At 47.8% G+C, this 21,622-nt stretch overlaps 1 protein-coding gene and 1 pseudogene across 7 annotated transcripts in view; one reads left to right on the top strand and one right to left on the bottom strand.

Moving 5' to 3' along the window:
• Positions 1–1,382, top strand: part of JDP2 (Jun dimerization protein 2) — a 43,431-nt gene extending 42,049 nt beyond the window's left edge. For all 6 annotated transcript variants that reach the window (XM_033187385.1, XM_033187386.1, XM_033187383.1 and 3 more), the window contains one exon: positions 223–1,382. In XM_033187385.1, coding sequence (XP_033043276.1) covers positions 223–408 — 186 coding nt within the window. In that variant the 3' untranslated portion in view covers positions 409–1,382. The remainder of the gene's footprint in view (positions 1–222) is intronic.
• Positions 1,383–19,758: 18,376 nt separating this feature from the next.
• Positions 19,759–20,676, bottom strand: LOC117069310 (annotated as a pseudogene). Its single transcript, XR_004431498.1, has one exon. The product of XR_004431498.1 is annotated as an insulin-like growth factor-binding protein 3 receptor (transcript).
• Between the last annotated feature and the right edge of the window lie 946 nt (positions 20,677–21,622).

The following is a 21,622-nucleotide window of genomic DNA, read 5'->3' as shown; positions in this document are numbered from 1 at the left end:
CTGGCCCTAGAATATAACCTGAACGTAACGCCAGTGTCACTGCTGTGGCGGGCACTGCCTGCAGAAAGTCAGTTAGCCAGGGGCTCAGTAGCAGGGTCTGTGCTTCCTCCTGCAGAAAACAGGCCAATGCCGGCCCAGCATGCCCTGTGCCTAACCACAGGCAGAGCCTCTCCCCAGAGCCAGTCCCCATGAAACTCAGCATGCTCCTGTGTTTGCACACAGGAATCAGAGCGGCTGGAACTCATGAACGCAGAGCTGAAGACCCAGATCGAGGAGCTGAAGCAGGAGCGGCAGCAGCTCATCCTGATGCTGAACCGGCACCGCCCCACCTGCATCGTCCGGACCGACAGTGTCAAGACCCCTGAGTCAGAAGGCAACCCGCTGCTCGAGCAGCTCGAGAAGAAGTGACCATGGGCTGGGAGGAGGTGGAGGAGGAGGAAGAGGAGGAGGACAAGTGACGAAGAGGGAGGAGAAGGGGGGCCCCAGATGGCCCTTCCTTTGGTGCATGAAAAACTGTACAATGAGGTTCAGCACAGCCAGCATCAGCCGAGCTTTTTTGTGAAACTCAGATCAGCCACCCAGGGGGAAGAGCGGGCTGAGGAAACCCAGAGGGACCAAGCGCTGAGACCAAAGTTGACCCTCGGGTAGGGCTGTCCTGCCTGGGGCCCCACTTGAAGGAGGCAGGACAGAGGCGTGAGGCCAGGGAGACACCCAACGAGGCAGCCCTGGGCCCTCCTCCGGCCTCTTCACCAGGGCACCCACCCGAGGAACCTCCGAACAGCCAGGAAAAGCCATGAGTTGCAACCAAAATGAGGCTGAGGACAGAACTCAGAATGAAACTGCAACCCACCTGCCCCCAGCCCTGCCCCTCACCCTGATGCGAAGCTGGAGAGGGGCGTGCTGCAGGGCCCTGATGCCCCCACCCACCTCGGTCCAGCGCGGCCCTGCCCAGGAGGCGGCAGCCGGGCGCACCCTCGCCAGCCCTGCTGGAGTTTGCTGTGGGCACTGAGGCGCGGGCGCCCTTCCAAAGCACATACTCACCGAATGTTTACAGACTGGCTGTCCTGGCAGGGCTTTCAACTGCACATGTTTTTTATACTTTCCTTTTTTTTTTTTTAATATTTTTTACAAAAAAAAGATTTTATACAAGCAATATATATATGGATTTCTATAATCACTCGATGTGATACAGTATAAATATGCTATGGTTTGTTTGTTATGAACAGATAGCCACCAGTTACGGCCGTTGTGTGTAACTCCTAAGTACTGTAGTCTTTGGGTGTCGGGGGTGGCCAGGGCGGGGGCGGGGTGCATTTCCATCCTTGTAAACCCTTCATAGTACTCAGTCCTGTATCGCTCAGTAAACATTGCTCTTACTTACACAGCCGCCTTGCGTGGTGTCTGCCTGGGGAATGGGTGCAAGGCCCTCTCAGAGTCGGAGACTGTTTGGCACCTCTGCTATAGGCCCTTTTGCTTTCACGACAGCTGTCCTATTTCACAGATGAGGAAGCTAAGGCTCAGAGACATTAAGCCACCGGCAGTTACTATTTTGAGAGCAGTCCGTGTGTTCACTCACTCTGCAGGTGTTTTCTGAGGGCCTGTTTTGTGTGCCAGGCCCTGAGAATTCACTGGAGGATGAAACAGACCTGAGTCTTGCCCTCTTGGGGCCTTCGGTAAGGAGTGAATCCTGTGCTTGCTCCATACATTGTCTCATTTCGTCTTCATGGCAGCCTTGCCAGGGAGCAACACTTGTCCCCAGTTCACAGATGGCGAATTAGAAGCCCAGGGATGTTAAACTCGCAGCCACCATTTGTTGAAGACTTATTTTATGACAAGCAGACATAGTCTCTTCCCTTCTCACAACAGCACAAAATAGGCATGATTCTTGCCATTTTACAGATGATTTAACCGAGGCTCAGGGAAGGCAAGCGACTTATCCAAGGTCACCCAGCTAGCAAGGGACAGAGCCACCCAGCTAGCAAGGGACAGAGCTGGTGTTTGAACTCTACCTCCAGAGGCCTGTGACTTTCCTCCTGTCACCAACCCACTATGATTGTCCTCGTGGTTTCTGGGAAGGCTGGATGGAGTTTCAGGTTGTCCCATGATCACAGAGTGAGCCAGCTACTCTGGTCAATGTGTGCCTGACCTGGGGAAGGGTGTGGACAGCTTCTCCACCCCCCTCACCCCCACAGCTGAATCCCTGCCACCCAGAGCCGGAGCAGCTCAGTGGCATTCACTCAGTGCCTGCTGTGTACCTGGCACTCAGCAGTTCTCAAGGCATGTCATGCATGAGGAAGGCGGGAGAGGTGTTTTTAGCTCCCTTGTATACTGAAGCTTGCAAAGGCTACAGTTTACCCAACTAAACTTGACTCCTGCATTCTAATCATGTGCTCTTTCTCCTCCATCGCTGGACTTAGGATAACTAGTTGCTGGTGATGACTCGTGTCAAGAACAGCAGTGAACCTGGGTTGCTTCCCAAATCATGGATGAGGCCTTCTGGGATGGGCAGAAGTGGAGAATGGTGATTAACACACCTGTGGTCCCTCCCGCGCTCACTCCTCTCAGTTTCTCTCCACCCAACACACTTGTCGTGGACTCCCCTGCACCCCGCCCTAGAAACAGGACCTGGTCCCCTCACTGTCAGCTGTGGCAGAGGGTTGTGGCAGCGGGTTGCCTTCTGCCTCGGGGGTCTTGACGCTGTTGGTCCGGACGATGCAGGTGAGGCAGTTCTGCGTCAGGAACCCCTTGTGCTGTAATCCTTTGATATTTTTCAAGCCATGAGAAAAATGAAGTGGACTTACCAGGGTCCCTCCAGTGACCTAGTGGATGTTCTTGCAGGACTGCCACGTGCCACTGGCTGTGGCTCCCCTGGTCCTGTGCTTGGCCACCAGGAGCTGGCATCTCCAAAATACAGCCTCCTTAGCCTATTTCACAGCAGGTGGGCTGTCTTTCTTTTTTTTTTTTTTTTTTTGAGATGAAGTCTCGCTCTGTCGCCCAGGCTGGAGTGCAGTGGCCGGATCTCAGCTCACTGCAAGCTCCGCCTGCCGGGTTTACGCCATTCTCCTGCCTCAGCCTCCCGAGTAGCTGGGACCATAGGCGCCCGCCACCTCGCCCGCCTAGTTTTTTGTATTTTTTAGTAGAGACGAGGTTTCACCGTGTTAGCCAGGATGGTCTCGATCTCCTGACCTCGTGATCCGCCTGTCTCGGCCTCCCAAAGTGCTGGGATTACAGGCTTGAGCCATTGCGCCCGGTCCTGTCTTTCAAAGTCACCACACCAGTGACTTGTGCTGTGCGGAGCATTCCTCACCAGGACCACTGGCTGCTCCTGTGGCCAGAAGTCACAATTATAGGCTTCATTGCAAGAGCCAGCATTTGAGTTTCTTCTGGGCACCTGCCACTGTGCATGTGTGACCTCAGCTGCTTTGTGCAGCCTGGCTGGGAGGTAGGTACTAGCGTCCCAACATTACAGATGAGAAAACTGAGGCACACAGAAGAGGTAATTTGCCCAAGGTCACAGGTGTTAAATGGCAGAGCCAAGATGTTATTGCCAGTCTGACTTCAGGTGCATAAAACCTGAGGCTGAGCCTCTCCATGAGAGGAAAAATGTGTTTGTGGTGTGACCTCAGTTGCCAGGGAGCTTGTGCAGGAAACCGGGAGAGACGGTGCAGACCCACCTGAGCTCACAGCACATACTAAGAATTCCCAGCTCTCAAGCAAACCATCTCCAAGGGTGTGTACAGAAAACACACCTTAAAGGCAAACGGGTTCATGATGTAATCTTCTATTGACTAGCTGTGGGCTTCATTTTTCTTATCTGTGAAGTGGGAACAGTAATAATCCAAGTCTTTCTATGGAGTTATCAGGATCAAAAGAGGAATGGATATACAAAGTGTTTTGTGAAATAAACTCCCCTAAAATGGTAATTATTTTGTCCTCTGTTAGCATGGATAGTTGTTGGTATTTACATAGTACAGGTTATTTAAATATGTTTTATTCTCTAAAGATAGGCTGCCAAGTTTGTGTTCTGACCCTGTACGTGGTCCCTATGGTGTAATGAATGCCTGAGATCCCAGACTCCTGGATCTGTTCAGCTCCTGACTGGTCACAACTAGCCATGCTGGATGCATCATTCCCCCCCGGGACTCAGTGTGCCCTCCTGCCAGGTGGTCATAAATAAGACCTGTGCCACCTCTGCCCAGGGTTCCTATGAGAATCAATTGAGTTGATGAATGCAACCATGGCCTGAGAAAGACAAGACACTTTAGCCATCAGATGGGCAGAAACAAGTATGTGTTGGTAAGAATATGGAGTAAAGGTTGGGAGGCTGAGGCGGGCGGATCATGGGGTCAGGAGATCAAGACCACCCTGGCTAACACAGTGAAACCCTGTCTCTACTAATAATACAAAAAATTAGCTGGGTGTGGTGGCACGCACCTGTAGTCCCAGGTACTTGGAAGGCTGAGGCAGGAGAATCACTTGAACCCAGGAGGTGGAGGTTGCAGTGAGCCGAGATCGCGCCGCTGCACTCTAGCCTGGGCGACAGAGCTAGACTCCTTCTAAAAATATATATATACACATATATATATATATATACACAAAAGGATTAAAGGAAATTTACATATCCTGCCAGTGAGAAACTGTGCAAAGCAATTTGGAAATAACCAGTAACGCTAAAGCTAAACACATCCTTTGACCTAGCAGTTTTCCTCCCTAATCTTGGAAGGAACTCTAGCACAGGGGCAAAAGGAAATGTGCGAGACTGTTCACTGATGCTTTGTATTTAAAAAAAAAAAGTTGACAACAACCAAATGACATAAGAACAAATAAATTGTGGTATTTTCCTAAAATTGAATATTACTCAACAGGTAAAAAGAATGAACCAGAGTTATATGTATCAACATGGATAAATCTCAGAAACCTACTGTTGAGATGAAGGGTAGGGGAGTGAACTGCACAAGGATACCACTTATGTCATATTTCTAACTAAATGTATACGTTGGTACTTTGTTGTTTATGGCTACACACAGATCTGGGTAATAGAGGTAGAAAAGCCTGCACAAGAATGCTGTCAATATCACAATCAGTCATAGGGAGTGATCTTGGGAGGGTCGGGGCGAGGAGGGAACTAGGCATGTCGTGGCAAGGGTAAGTAGGACGCTGGATTTCAACTTCAACTCTACACACAACATTTCATTTGTTTTTTAAAAATCCGCATCAAATGTAGAATGACGTTAGGATTTTTCAGAGGTGGGTGATGTGTGCACAGATGTGGACTGTCTTCTCCACACTCCTCTGTATGCTTGATATATTTTGCAATAAAAGAGAACAAGCCACAATACAAATAGGAGGTTTTGTTTTTATTATTTCCTTAGCAAACTCAAGAAAATAAAAACAAATCTGAAATTACAATGGAATTGTAGCATATGCTCTTTGAATTTATGCAAATTTAATTATATGCCTGAAGAGAGAGAGAGACAATTAAAAGGGTGGAAAGAGGTTAGCTGGTTGAGCCCTGGGGGAGGGTGCCCGGGTGTGAGGACACCTTAAGGAGTGTTGCTCTGCTCTGCACTCAGTGGATCCTGGTCCCTGCTCTCTATGGGAGAGGCAATTAGGGCGTGTTCAAGGTTTATCTGGACTCTAGACTTCTTCCTTACCTGCTGACTTTTCAATCCAAGCCCTACTTGAAAGCCGACTGTACTGCGCCTGTAAGTGGAGCTGTGGACTGGACCGTGAGCAAAGGGGAAGCCTTTGAAGACAGAACCCAGTTTTGACAGGTATATTCATTTTCTCTTGCTGACATAATAAACTATCACAGATTTATCCCTTAAAACAACACAAATTTTGTCTTGCACTTCTGGATGTCCAAAGCCCAAAGTGCTTCTTACTGGGCTAGAATCAAGGTGTCGACAGGACTGCATTCTTTTTGGAGGCTCTCGGAGAAAATCTACTTTCTTGCTTTTTCCAGGTTTTGGAGGCTGCCTGCATTCTACCTTCAAAGCCAGCAATGGCCGCACATCTTTCTCACCCCCTGCTATGACACTGCCTCCCTCCTCCCTCCTCCCTCCCTCCTCCATCTTTCTTTGTTTATTTGTGTTTTGAGACAGAGTTTTGCTCTTGTTGCCCAGGCTGGACTGCAATGGCACGATCTCAGCTCACTGCAAACTCCACCTCCGGGGTTCAAGGGATTCTCTTGCCTCAGCCTCCCAAGTAGCTGGGATTGCAGGCGCCCATCATCACGTACAGCTAATTCTTTGTATTTTTAGTAGAGATGGGGTTTCACTATGTTGGTCAGGCTGATCTCGAACTCCTGACCTCAGGTAATCCACCCGCCTCAGCCTCCCAAAGTGCTGGGATTACAAGCATGAGCCACTGTGCCCAGCCTTCCCTATGCCATCTTTTAAGGGCCATTGTGACCACATTGGGCCCACCCCGCTAATCCAGATAATCTCCTTATTTTAATGTGTGCTCATTAGCAACCCTAATTCCACCTGCAACCTTAATTCCCCCGGCCACGTGACATATTCATAGGTTCCAGGGATTAGAAGGTGGACATCTTCGAGAGGAGATTATTCTGCTCGCCACAGTGGGATATTCAGAATTGGAGGTTCTTAACTATTAGGTTGGTGCAAACGTAATTGCGGTTTTTGCCATTAAAAGTAATGACAAAATTACTTTTGCCATTAGTTTTTAAAGCCAAAACAGCACGTCCGCCTTACCTAATTCTCCAGGTGGAGGATTTGTGACTCTCCTACTGCTCCACATTGTGTAATCCATGGGAGCTTTGATCTCCTTGACATTCCACAGAATCCTGCTCCCATTACATGGTGCCTTGTGCTAATCAGACCCACAGGGCAGCAGCTGCAAGCGCTCCAGAGGCCCTAGTGGCACACAAGCACGAGATGTGGGCAAGGAGGCCTCATGAGGGTTCTGGGCCTGCCACGCTGAGGATGTTTACTTTTAATGGCAACCACAATTACGTTTGCACCAACCTAATATGACCCTTCTCACTACTAGGCAAGATAGACTATTTCCCATGTAAGTGCCATGAGGATGGAGTCCCTGTGTGGTGCATCCCTAGTGCTCGTCACAGTGGTTGGCACATAGCAGAAGGTCAACACACACTATCCACAGAAATACAATCTACAGACTTACACACAAACTCACAGATATGTGATACGATGCAGACATAAGCATAGTTACATGCACACCAGATACACATGTAGATACACAAATAAGTGTATTCACAGACACAAGCAGACACACATTAAATGCAAAGTAATGAGATTGATGCAGGTCCTATTCCTTTATATTACAGTTCTGAAATTCTGAAATGAGCTTGTTCATCATACCAGCATATCTTTGTTCTTTGGAAATAGCTAGCTTATGGTTAATAAGGAGGTTAGGTAAGGAGGACATACTGTTTTGGCTTTAAAAACTAAATATTGTGAGCGATTTTTTTTTTTTTTTTTTTAGATGGAGTCTCCCTCTGTCGCCCAGGCTGGAGTGCCGTGGCACGATCTTGGCTCACTGCAACCTCTGCCTCCTGGGTTCAAGAGATTCTCCTGCCTTAGCCTCCCGAGTAGCTGGGACTACAGCCGTGTGCCACCACACCTGGCTAATTTTTGTATTTTTAGTAGAGACGGGGTTTCACCATATTGGCCAGGCTGGTCTCGAACTCCTGACCTCAGGTGAACTGCCCGCCTTGGCGTCCTAAAGTGCTGGGATTACTGGCATGAGCCACCGTGCCTGGCCTGAGACTGATTTTTTTGTTTGTTTGTTTAGCTCCTAAACTGACTCTGTGGGTGATTCCTAAAGAAGCAACTACTAATGCTTTGGAACATTCACAAAGTAATTACATGTTCGTGTCAGCCTCTGCCTCTCTGAAGGAGGGTACACCCCTGGGTGGTCACCTGTTCTGCTCCACTTAAAATCCTCTGACTCTGTTGCATGACCAGCTCCGAGCAGGTAAGCAACTTTACACAGGTGTAATCTGACAAAGCCTCCCTACAGGTGCACACCCTGTACCTCCCACTTCCTGTCCTGGGGGTCCTCTATGGCCGCCTCCTTGGCACTTGCCCATATGGAAACCTGAAAATTTGGGGAGTTAATGTCTGTAGAGTCTCCCTTGACTCATTGAGAGGCGGGAGGCAGAGACAGTGAATGAATGTTTTTCCCTTTTATTCTCCAGGTGGAGGATTTGTAACTCTCCTACTGCCCCACATTGTGTAATCCATGGGAGCTTTGATCTCCCTGACATTCCACAGAATCCTGCTCCCATTGCGTGGTGCATTGTGCTAATCAGACCCACAGGGCAGCAGCTACAAGCGCTCCAGAGGCCCTAGTGGCACACGAGCACGAGATGCGGGCAAGGAGGCCTCATGAGGGTTCTGGGCCTGCCACGCTGAGGATGTTTACAGTGGTGCAGCGTCTGAGGCATTCTGAAGCATCTCATTCAAAATAAAGGGCAGGTTATTGCACTTTACTCCCTATCACTAAGAAAGAGGCACAGGCCCAGCGGACCTCTTTGGATTTTGGAAGCAGCATATTTACCACACTAAGGAGGAGTCCTCTAACCCATTTTTCAGTGCCTTGGAAAGCTGCCAGTGTTTTGTTTTGTTTTGTTTTCAGACAGGGTCTCACTCTGTTGCCCAGGCTGGAGTGCCGTGGTGTGGACCTGGCTCACAGCAGCCTCGACCTCCTGGGTTCAAGTAATCCTCCTGCCTCAGGCTTCTGAGCAGCTGCAACCACAGATGGACACCATCACACCTGGCTGATACGTTTTGTAGGAACAGGGTCTTGCCATGTTGCCCAGGCTGGTCTTAAACTCCCGGGCTCCAGTGATCCTCCCCTCTCAGCTTCCCAAAGTATTGGGGTTACAGGCATGAGCCACTGTGCCTGGCCAACCTGCCAGTTTTGAGTGGGGCCTAGAGCAAGGAAGGGCTCTGCAGATCCAGACTTCCATACAAACTGCTCTGCCACTCATGCCTTGTAGCCTAGCAAACCCAGTAGAGCTAGAGGTAGGTCCATAAGATTGGCTATTTCAAATGCACAACTCATGATAAACTAAAATAAACTTTATATGTCATTTCCCACTTTGAAATGTACCCAGTAAGGATCACCTTTCCTTCCCCCAGATGAAAGTTCCAGCGACTTTTCTGCTCACTCTGTCTGCTTTTCTGCAGACAGTCCTCTGCCATACTAAGCATAATTTATTAATTAGAAGCTCCAGTCTAAGATAGACTCAAAATCACAGGTTTTATTTAATGTTCAAATCTTCCCCCCATCCCCAGCTCAGGCCTGTAGCAGGCTGGTGGCCTGCAGTGGGGCAGGGAGGACCGACTGTCTCTTCTCTATTTCTCCCCTTGCCCATCTCCTCCTCTTCCCCTTCTTCCCTTCCTCCCTCCCAAGCTGGCTGGCCAGTTTCTGATCCCTCCCAAGGATGGAGCAGGAGGTGAGAGCAGTGGCAAGGATGCAGGAATGGCCTCATGACATTGACCTGTTAGGATTCTGAGCTGGCTTTGGGTGCACTGGGCTTGGCATATATTCAAAGCTGATCCTTTATTTCATAGATGCTTTTGTGAGTTCTTTTGAGGCTTCTATCTTCAGGGACCTTTTCCCCATATGTCCCAGGAGACTGCTCTCACTTCTAATATCTTGCTGGTACATCCCAGCATCCTCCACATGGCACTACTAGACAGAACCCAAGACAGTCCAGCGCTGGCTTTGGGAAGCCCTTGGCATCCCATTTTCTGTCCCTTGCCCAGAGACATGCAGGATATACAGACAGCCCAGCACAACCACTTCTTTACAAGGTTCCATGGAAGTCTCCTTCTCACAGGTCTCGAGAAGAGGAGGCAGCAGCCCCTCCCTCCTGCCTGAAGGAAGGCAGGGACTCAGCATCGCAAGGGCTCTCTCAAAAAAATTGCTCTACAAATGTCCCTCCCTACCTTTGTGCTTGGAGCCCTTCTTATCTCCTCAAACTGCAGAAGGGTCCAATCGTTTTGTAGTAAGTTGTTTAAAATGTGTACAGTCTGCAAGTGGTGATCTGGCTTCACATCTAAGCCTTGGTGTCTCCATCAAAACTTTAATTCTTGGCCAGGCCCTGTCACTCACACCTGTAATCCCAACACTTTGGGAGGCCGAGGTGGGTGGATCATTTGAGGTCAGGATTTTGAAACCAGCCTGGCCAACATGGTGAAACCCTGCCTCTACAAAAAATACAAAAACTAGCTGGACATGGTGGCAGGCACTTATAGTCCCAGCTACTGGGGAGGCTGAGGCTGAGGCAGGAGAATCACTTGAACCTGGGGGGGGGGGTGGAGGTTGCAGTGAGCTGAGATAGCGCCACTGCACTCCAGCCTGAGCCACAGAGCGAGACTCTGTCTCAAAAAACAAAAAAACAAACAAACAAAAAAAGCCACACTTTAATTCTAATATCCTGATACATGGTTTTCCAGGCTAAAAGGTAGATGATGACTATAAAGGTTTACAGGCTCATATTACCTGGGTGTGAAAAAGAAACTGCATAATCGCAGCTAAGAGGATGGCTTTCCTGGGAACTAAGGGACAGGTACTAGTTTTTATTGAGTATGAACCATATGCTGGGTTCTCGTGAGGTGAGTCTTATATTAATATTTGTTGTCGAAGAAACTGAGGCTTAGATAAGAGACTTGTCCAGCATCACACAGCTGGTGCCACTGGACTTAACTCAACTGAAAGTGAGCCCCTTCCAGGCTGGAAGGCAAATATAGACCCAACAAAATCCCTGCCTTCAGGGAGGGCACAGTCTCTCGGGGAGGAGGACGGGTCCCTGTGGTCACTGCTGGCCTGGGGCAGGTCTGGGGTGACAAGGAAGAGACTTCGACCTAAGCTCGGGTAAATTTCCTTCTGAGGTGAAATAAAGCCCCACCCCAGCTGGGTGTATGTTGGGGTTTGGTGACCATCTTATTCTGTTCCCCCAAGGGTCGCTCTCATGCACGTCAACGTTTTCGTCTTTTGATGGCAGTCCGGGCCTCCCCCACCCCAACCCTAGTCGTCAGCTCAACAGTGCGTGAACCGCTTCCTTCTTGGCCATCTCACAGTTGCCTCTTTCAGGTGACCAAGAGGCCGTCACTGCAGTGGTGGCCTCATCCTCAGGGAGGCTCTTTTTAAATTTTATTTTTATTTTTTATTTTTTATTTTGAGACAGAGTCTCAGTCCATTGCCCAGGCTGGAGTGCAGTGGTGCCATCTCCACTCACTGCAACCTCCGCCTCCTGGTTTCAAGCGATTCTCCTGCCTCAGCCTCAACCTCCCCAGTAGCTGGGACACCAGGTGCTCACCGCTACACCCAGCTAATTTTTGTATTTTTAGTAGAGACGGAATTTTGCCATGTTGGCCAGGCTTGTCTCGAACTCCTGACTGAGGTGGTCTGCCTGCCTCGGGCTCCCAAAGTACTGGTATTACAGGCGTGAGCCACTGTGCCCAGCCCCTGGGAGGCTTTTCTAGTTGGTGCCATTACACTCAATCCCAGCCTGACTACCCTTTCTGAAAGAAGAAATCCTGAAAAGCTAGTCACAGGCTTTACAGATTCAGCTCCCCCCAGCCCCCAAATCCTTCCTTTCCAGCCCTATTCACTGCAGTATTTATAGCCCAAATGTGAAAGGTATAATTATTCTCCTCTGACTTTCTTTTCTTGAAATAAAGACTTAGTCCACCCTTCTATTTGCATAACACCACCTGAGAAGGAATCTCCTCGGGGCCCAAGGGCTTGCGCGTCTGAACTCACTGACTTTCTGCAGAGTTTCTGAAAAAGCTCTGTTCCTCTTTGAAGGCACAGAAGAAACCAGAAGAGACTTCCCTCAAATGCATTCCCTTCAAGTAGCTGAAACCTTTGCATTTCTAAAGCAGCCTCTAGCCCAGGCTCCAGAGACACCCCTTCCCTCATTAGAAAGGAAGGGAACTGTGAGGGAAGTCCAAGGCCACAGTTCCTGGGGCTCATGAAACAAGCACGAATGAAACATTCAGCTTCTTAGGGAAGGGCTTTTCGGGTCGATGCCTGGTCGAGTGGGCCAGACCCTGCTCTGTATCGGGTGGGTGGAGGGGTCGGCGGCCCCTGCAGCCCACCCCCATCCCTGACTGGGCTCCTCTACAAGGAGCAGATGATCCACGTGGGGCCTTAGAGTTTCTACCCCTCCCACGCACAAGACTGTGGTTCTTTCATTCGGACTTGTCAAAAGCGGGATTTTCTTTCATCATAAACTGATAGATAAACAATGAGATTGACTAAATTAGTTACATAAATAGAAAAGCTGTTCACAAGTATAACACAGAGGTGTGGATTTCATTTTGCAGCCAATTCCTCCTTACTAGGAAATGTATGCTAGAAATCTAGCCAGGCAGGGGTGGCTAAACTAAGAGAAGTCATTCCTGTTTACCTTCTTTTCCTAAATCTAAACATTTACTTGAAAAGCACAGAAGGGTTTTTAAAAATGACCTATAATCAAGAGAATGGAAAGAAAAGCCACAGACTGGAAGAAACTATTTGTAAAACACATATCTGATAAAGGTCTTATAACTAAAATATACAAAGAACTCTTACAACTCAACAATAAGAAAGCAAACAACCCAATTAAAACATGGGCAGAAGATCTGAACTGACACCTCAAAGATACGCAAATGACAGATAAGCACATGAAAAGATGCTCAACATCATATGCCATTAGGCAATTACAAATTAAAACAATGAACTACCTGCACACACCTATTAGAGTGGCTGAAATCCAAAACACAGAGAACACCAAATGATGGGCAGGATGTGGAGCAACAGGAACTCTCCTTCACTGCTGGTGCAAATGCAAAACTGGTGCAGCCACTTTGGAAGACAGTTAAGCAATTTCTCACGAAGCCAAACCTACTCTTACCACATAATCCATCAAGCACATGTCTCGTTATTTACCCAAATGAATTGAAAACTTATGTTCACACAAAAGTTGATAGCAGCTTTTTTCATAATCACCCCAAATTGGAAGAAACCAAGATGTCTTTCAATAGGTGAATGGATAAATTATGATATATTCAAATGGTGGAATATTATTTAGCAGTAAAAGGAAATGAGCTGTCAATCCATGAAAAGACACGGAGGAACCTTAAATATATTTTGCTAAGTGAAGGAAGCCAGTCTGAAAAGGCGACATACTGCATGATTCCAACCATATGACATTCTGGAGAAGGCAAAGGAGGGAGATCATCAAAAGATCTATGGTTGCCAGGGCTGCAGGGAGGAGAGAGGGAGTTACAGGTGCAGCACAGGGGATTATTAGGGTGGTGAAACGTTTCCATATGATACTGTAATGATAGGTACATGACATTTGCATCTGTCAAAACCCATAGAACTATACAACCAAAGAATGATCCTTAATTTAAACTGTAGATTTTTGTTAATAACAATGTATCATTTTGGTTTATCAACTGTAATAAGTGTAGTACACTAATGTAAGTTCTTAATAATAAGGGAAACTGTCAGGGAGGTGATACACAGGATGAGGCAGTGTGGAGAAGAGGGAGTGTATAGAAACTGTAACTATACTCAACTTTTCTGTGAAACTAAAAATTAAAGTCTATTGACCAGACACAGTGGCTCAAGCCTGTATCCCAGCACCTCGGGAGGCCAAGGAGAGTGGATGACTTGAGGTCAGGAGTTTGAGAGCAGCCTGGTCAACATGACAAAACCCCATCTCTATCAAACATACAAAAATTAGGCACAGTGGTGGGAGCCTGTGGTCCCAGCTATTTGGGTATCTGAAGCACGAGAATCACTTGAATCTGGGAGGTGGAGGTTGCAGTGAGCCGAGATCATGCCACCGCACTTTAGCCTGGGTGACAGAGTGAGACTCCGCCTCAATAAATGAATAAATAAAGCCTACTAATTATTTTGGAAAGGCCTATGATCCCATTTCTTCTTTTTAATCACATGAAACAAGGTGGGTATGCCTCTTGGGGGTTAGTAGCCTGCCACTGATGCTTCCGGGCTGGGGCTGCACTCCTGAGGCCCTACTGTTCTGAGGTCTCAAGAGTGGCCCTGCTCCCAGGACTCCACTAGGCATTGCCCCGGTGGGGACTCTCCACAGCAGCTCCTTCCCTGTGTCATTTCTTTGCCTGGGCCCTGAGGCTCTCTGAGGCATCCCTTGAAATCCAGGTGGAGGTAGCCCTGCCTCTGCAGCTCATCACAGCACGCCTGTGGAGTTAGCACCACGTGTAAACCAAGGTTCGCCACTTGTGTCCTCTGGAGTGGTGGCTTCAGCCACACCTGGGCCCACCTGAGCCACAGCTGGGGCTACCAAGGAGCACCGTGCCAGAATACAGATAGCAGAGACTTGAGGACGCCCTGGACTGGGATTCCCAGGGTCCCAAGTTTCACAAGGGGCCTGGGCCCCTCCCTTGATATTATTTTGCCCTCAGTGCCCTGACTGTGTTGGGTGGGGCAGTCTCTGAGATCTCAGAAATGCTTTCAGGGTTATTCTTCCATCATCTTGGTGAACAGCATCATCCAGCTTCCTTCAATCTATGCTAACCTGTGTATCAACAGATTAACAGATTTACTAATCTGTGGTCATTTGGCCACACCATTGGCTTTCTCTCCTAACATGCTTTTTTATTCTTTACATGGCCAGGCTGAGAATTTTCCAAATCATTCTGTTTCCCTTTTAATTAAAAATTCTGTCTCTCAGCTGGGCGCGGGGGCACACGCCTATAATCCCAGTACTTTGAGAGGCCCAGGCGGGCAGATCACAAGGTCAGGAGCTTGAGATCAGCCTGGCCAATATGGTGAAACCCCGTCTCTACTAAAAATACAAAACTTAGCCGGGCATGGTGGTGCGCACATGTAGTCCCAGCTACTCAGGAGGCTGAGGCAGAATAATCACTTGAACCCAGGAGGCAGAGGTTGCAGTGAGCCAAGATCCACTACACTCCAGCCTGGGCAACAGAGGGAGATTCCATTTAAAAAAAAAAAAAAAATCCATCTTTAAATTATTTCTCTTCTCACATGTTACCATGAGTAGTTAAGAGAAGCCATCCACACCCTGAACACTTTGCTTTGGTATTTCTTCTGCTAAATATGCTAGTTCATTGATCTTAAATTCTGCTTTCCACCAAGCAGTAGCACACAGATACAATTCAGCCATGTTTTTGCTGCTTTCGAACAAGGATAGCCTTTCCTCCAACTTCTGATAAGATATTCCTCGTTTTCATCTAAGACTTCATCAGATTGGCTTCTTCTAGAATACCAGCTTTCTGTTCACAACCATTTAGATAATCCCTAACACTGAGGCTGTCTCTACAATTTTCCTCTTCAGAGCTCTCGTCGGAATCTCCCTTAACATTCTGGTCATGACAATACAGGCTTTTTCCAGCATGTGCTTCAAAACTATTCCAGCCTCTACCCCTTAACCAGTTCCAAAGCCACTTCCATATTTCAAGATATTGGTTATAGCAACAGGCCTACTTCTCTGGTACCAATTTCTTAGTCTGTTTGTACCTCTGTAACAGAATATGACAGACTTCATAATTTATAAATAACAGAAATTTATTTCGCACATTTCTGGAGGCTGGAAAATCTAAGATCAAGGTGCTGGCAGGTTCAGTGTCTGGTGAGGCCCTGTCTCTGCTTCCAAGATGGCAGCAGGTTCAGGGTCTGGTGAGGGCCCTGTCTCTGCTTCCAAGATGGCGCCTTGTTGCTCCGTCCACCAGAAGAGAGAAACACTGGCCTCACATGGTGGAAGGGACAGAGTGAGTGGAAGGGGGGCAAACTCCCTCCATCACACCCTTCTATGAGAGCATTTAATCCCATTCATGAGGCCAGAGCTCTCATGCCTCAATCACCTCCTAAAGGCCACACTTCTTAATACTGCTGCATAGGGGATTAAATTTCAACATGAATTTCCGAGAGGACAAAGACATTCAAACCGGAGCAGTAGACCTTCCAGCCCATTCTATTCCTTCACTTCACATACCCCACAACAAGGTAACCCTCATTGATGATTTAGGGTGCACACTTCTTTACACTTCTTTGTTTTTTCCCCGAATTTTCTACAAATACATCTAGACACACACACACACACACACACACACACACACGGCATCACACATTTGAAAGAAATAAAGATGAAATCATGTTTTACCTCTTAGTTTGCAAATTACTTATTTCACTTACATTATAAACCTTTTCCCAGGCTATTTGTGTAGATCTAAACCTTTTTAAAAACCGGGGCAACATAGTAAAACCCTGTCTCTAATTTTTAAAAAAAGAAAGCCAGGGCTGCTTACATCCTACGTGCACTAACAGTGGTCATTAGGCAGGGTTTGATTGCTAAAGAAGATTCACAGGCTTCAAGTTGACAATGCTTACGAAGCTACTGCTTATTGCAGCAAAAGCATTCATTTAATGCAGCAACAGCAGTTAAGTGGACATCAAGGGATCCAGAGAGGTCAGGTGCAGGCTCCAATTGGTCCACCTCTGGAAGAGCCACGCAAGACATACCTTCTCTCTAGAGTCACCCGTGTGTCACAGAACACCTCAGAACTGGGAGGCCCAAGCTGGAGTTTCCACCAGGGTGTCATATACCCTGCTGCTCATGTAGGCATGTTTCTTGCTGTGTCACCAGTCCCAAAAGCACAGTCCTCCAGGGGTCTCACCAAGACCAGGAACAAACCATCAATCTCATTGTTATCATTACACAATGCTGAACAAAGTAAAAATAAAAATAAACGCTGCTGATAAGCCTGTACAAACCACATTGAAATCCCTCAGACTCATGGTTACGAAACAGCACTATTAATCGGTATCTTTAATGCCCTGACCAGGGCTCAGTGCTGTACAGGAATAGCTTTTATTTCGGTAAATCAGTCTATGTCAATTCCAGGCCTGCTGGAATTAACCCTTGCAGCAACCATGGTTTATATGAACCATCCTGTGTTCAACCATTTCCGTGATGATGTATGAGTCAGGGTTCTCCAGAGGAATGGAACCAATGAGAAATGTGTATGTGTGTGTATGTGTGTCTGTGTGTGTGTGTTTGTGTGTGTAGAAGTACTCCATGACTTATAATGGGGTTATGTCATGATAAACCCATCATAAATTGAAAATATCTTAAGTCAAACTTTTGAGTTATATTTTCAATTTATGATGGGTTTATATAGATATAACCCTGCCATAAGTCAAGGAGTGTAATGGATACATATCACTTTTGCAACTTCGTAAAATAAAAAAATCATAAGTGAGGCCAGGTGTGGTGGCTCACACCTGTAATCCCAGCACTCTGTGGTTGAGGCTGGTGAATCACTTGAGGTCAGGAGTTCAAGACCAGCCTGGCCAGTATGGTGAAACCCTGTCTCTACCAGAAATACAAAAATTAGCTGGGCATGGTGGTGCATGCCTGTAGTCCCAGCTACTCGGGACTACAGGAGAACAGCTTGAACCCAGGAGGTGGAGGTTGCAATCAGCCAAGATCACACCACTGCACTCCAGCCTGGGTGACAGAGCGAGACTCCATCTCAAAAAAAAAGATCATAAGTGGAAATACGTAAATTTGCTTGTATATTATGCAGTATATATGTAACATATATTTATATTTTATATATAATTTATATATTTATATTATATAATATATAAACATATTTATAAATGTACTCATATATATACATACATGCATGTATGTATACACATGTATAAAGATGTACATACCTAGAGGCTCACTTCGAACAAATGGAATTCAGAAGAAGGGATGGCATATCACTTTCAAGATTCAGTTATAAAAAGGCCAGCTCCAGTCTCGGGTGCTGTCACTCTCTTCTTGGGTCACTCAGTTTGTGAGAGCCATGTCTCGAGCCGTCCTACAGAGAAGCTTGTGTGGCGAAGAACTGGAACTCCTTGCCAACAGTCACATAAGTGACCTTGAATGCAGATGCTCCAGCCTCAGTCAAGTCTTCAGAGTCCACAGCCCCTGTCAGTTGATTGACTACAGCTTCCTGAGAGACTGTTGAGCCAGAACCATCCAGGTAAGTCACTCCTGAATTCCTGACTCTCAGGAATTCTCAAAAAGACTGGAAATAAATATACCAAAATATTAAACCAGGTTATTCCTGTAGGGTGAGATTATGAGGGACTTTCACTTGTTTATTTTGTGTGCATGTTTATTTGTATTTTCTGCTTTTTCTTTTTGAGACCGAGTCTTGCTCTGTCGCCCAGGCTGGAATGCAGTGGCCAGATCTCAGCTCACTGCAAGCTCTGCCTCCCGGGTTCACACCATTCTCCTGCCTCAGCCTCCCGAGTAGCTGGGGCTACAGGCGCCCGCCACCTCGCCCCGCTAGTTTTTTGTATTTTTTTTAGTAGAGACGGGGTTTCACCGTATTAGCCAGGATGGTCTCAATCTTCTGACCTCGTGATCCGCCCGTCTCGGCCTCCCAAAGCGCTGGGATTACAGCTTGAGCCACCTCGCCCAGCCCCGCTTTTTCTAAGATGAAGCTATGTGGGTGATTTTGTAGCCAGAAAAGATAACCATTACAAAAAGTAAAGTTCAAATGGAAAGACAACCAACCAATATCTCGACGTGTGAGTAGCATGAAGTGGGCACATGGAGAGGAGCCAGTGGAGGAGCACCTGACCTGTTCTGGTGGAGGCTGCAGAGCCCTGGAGCACCAGGGGTCCTCTTTGGGCTTGTTAGTCCCCCTACCCCAGAAAGAACAAACCTGGTCAGCTTCCTGGGGTGACTCACTGAGGGGAGAATCCCTATGGTGCTTGATGTGGTCAGATCATTCTCTTGACCTGAACGTTTCCTCCTTCATGAATGGAAAACACCTGTCTGCTAGGAGCACCTCTTCCTCCTGACTCGCTGCCTCCTCCGTTGCACAGCGACCCACCAGGAACAAATCTTCATTTCAGTGTCTCAGACTCTGCATCCTCTGAGCCACTCGCCCCCTCCAGGACCTGCTTCTTTCCCGCTTCGGTCTGCCGGGCTCTGGGCTGAGCATCCTAGCCAGAGGCTGTGGTTGAGTGTGGGTCCTAGGGTTCAAACCCTCATCTCCCTATCGTTTCCTACGGTACGATTTTGGGCAAGTCATTGGACCATGTAGCTTTAGTTTCTTCATTTGTAAAATGGGATAAAACACTTCATGGCTGATGTCATGCATTTGAAGCAGTTAGAACAATGCATAGCATGCAGTAAGAGGGCTGTAAATGTCACATGTAGGAAATAAGGAAGACAGGCTCCCTGCCCTCGTAGAGCTTACAGCTTAGTGGGGAAAGACAGCCATTGAATGCATAAATACATACCAAAGGAGACAAAAGCGGGCAGCACCCCGTGGCCTGGAAAGCAAGATTTATCAACGACCCTGTCTTCAGATGAAAAAATAGGAAAATCAGCCAGGTGCGGTAGTCACGCCTATAATTCTAGCACTTCGGGAGGCCGAGGCAGGTGGCTTGCTTGAGGCCAAGAGTTTGAGACCAGCCTGGGCAACATAGCGAGACCATGTCTCCATTTTTAAAAAAAAAAAAGAAAAGAGAAAGAGGAGAATTCTCCCGGTCACACTCTGAGCTCAGTGGAGGAGCTGTAATTCCAACCTGATTTGTGTCATTCCAGGCCCTTGTACTCAAGGCCTCATGATTTGCACGAGCCCTAGGCACTCAGCCTTTGTGGGTTACTTCCTCTTTCACAGGCATCTGTGTGAAGAGACCACCAAGCAGGCTTTGTGTGAGCAATAAAGCTTTTTTTTTGTGGGGCGGGGGCATAAAAGCTTTTTATTTTCCCTCACATTCCAGCTCTTCGCTTTTTCTAAGACCTTTTCCAACTCAGAGCAAAGGCCCAAGAAGTTGATTTACACCTGAGAAACAAGTCGGGAACTATGCTGGTGCCCTCAGAGCCGGGTTCTAGACCAGTGGGACTCCCGGCACGGGTGGAAGCACGTAGCAGTGACACAGCAGAGAAGGCCACAGAAAAGAAGCAGGAGGAGCCCAAGACCAGCAGCCTGGGGCCACACAGAGCCAGCTCCTCTCCTCCGAGGTGAGCAGCTCAGTCAGCACAAGGCCTTCGTGGCGCCAGACACTAATGCACTCCTCACCCATTCTAGGGCTTAGGTGGCATTTCCGGCCCCCTCCTCTGAGCAGGATATGGGTGGCTGGCTGGAGGGTAGGATTCCTGGAACAGCACTAAAATACGGGCAGGTTCCTGTAGTCCTTTCTGTGGTCACCCTGACTGTGATAAGGACCAGTTGTCCTGCAGAAGATCCTTTCAATCCCATCTGACTACCCAGGACCGTGGCCTGGAATGTCCGGGTCTTGTTCCTGTCTGGACCGTCTCCGAAGTTCAAGGTGGTCAGTAAGCTCACGACGTGAGACCCTCGCCACTTCCCTGTGACTGTCCCATTCCTGGGACACAGGATCAGCTGGCCAAAAGATCTCAAAAAAGAGACCCAGTCCTGGGGGATGTCAGGGCTGCGCAGGCCAGTCCTGTGGGTGAGGAGGAAGCTGCCAAGGCCCAGGCCGGAGAGGCCAAGGAACAGCAGGATCAAAGTGGCACAGACCAGCGGTGGGTGGTGGGCCAGACACAGGTGCAGGTTGTGCCCTGCCTGGCAGTTGCCCATGGGGAGCAGAGGAGGCTGAGCCTCTGGAGAGAGCCCCTCCCTGCCGGGCGGAGGCCGGCGCCCCCACAATAAAGCTTTTTAATCACCTGGGTGCAGGTGAGCTGAGTCCGAAAAGAGACTCAGCACAGGGAGATAGGGGTGGGGCAGTTTTATAGGATTTGGGTAGGTAGTGGAAAATTACAGTCAAAGAGTGTTGTTCTCTGGTGGGCAGGGCGGGGGACACAAGGTGCTCAGTGGGGGAGCTTTTGAGCCAGGATGAGCCAGGAGAAGGAATTTCACAAGGTAGTATCATCAGTTAGGGCAGGAACAGGCCATTTCACTTCTTTTGTGATTCTTCAGTTACTTCAGGCCATCTGGATGTATACATGCAGGCTTGGGCTCAGAGGCCTGACATCCTCCATTAAAATAATAATAATAATAATGATATTTTAATTTTAATTTAATTTAATTTTTATTTTTTGAGACGGAGTCTCACTGTCAGCCAGGTTGGAATGCAGTGGCACGATCCTGGTTCACTGCAAACTCTGCCTCCCAGGTTCAAGCGATTCTCCAGCCTCAGCCTCCAGAGTAGCTGGGATTACAGGCGAGCACCACCACACCCAGCTAATTTCGTATATTTAGTAGAGATGGGGTATCTCCATGTTAGCCAGGCTGATCTCGAACTCCCAACCTCAGATAATCCACCCGCCTCCATCTCCCAAAGTGCTGGGATTACAGGCGTGAGCCACTGCACCCGGCCAATAATGATATTTTTACAACTGCATTACTATAAAGACAAATCTCATCAGGCTAGGTTGTCTTCATTTTTTTTCCCTTGTTTTAAAAGATATTAAAACATTTTTATGGGCTTCTAAAAGTATTTTGGGCCCTAACCAGTCTGCCTACGGAGCCTAATGAGTGAGTCCACACTGCTTATCACAGGGAGATGAATATGATACCATTCTTGCCCTCACAGGAGCTTTCAGTACAGTGGGAGAGATATGAGCATGAAACAATTAATTTTAGTA

Source organism: Trachypithecus francoisi, unplaced genomic scaffold (assembly GCF_009764315.1).
Source record: "Trachypithecus francoisi isolate TF-2019V2 unplaced genomic scaffold, Tfra_2.0 Lachesis_group3, whole genome shotgun sequence".
Lineage (NCBI taxonomy): Eukaryota > Metazoa > Chordata > Mammalia > Primates > Cercopithecidae > Trachypithecus > Trachypithecus francoisi.
Note: the sequence above shows the minus strand (reverse complement) of the source record. Positions and strands in the feature narration are given on the sequence as shown.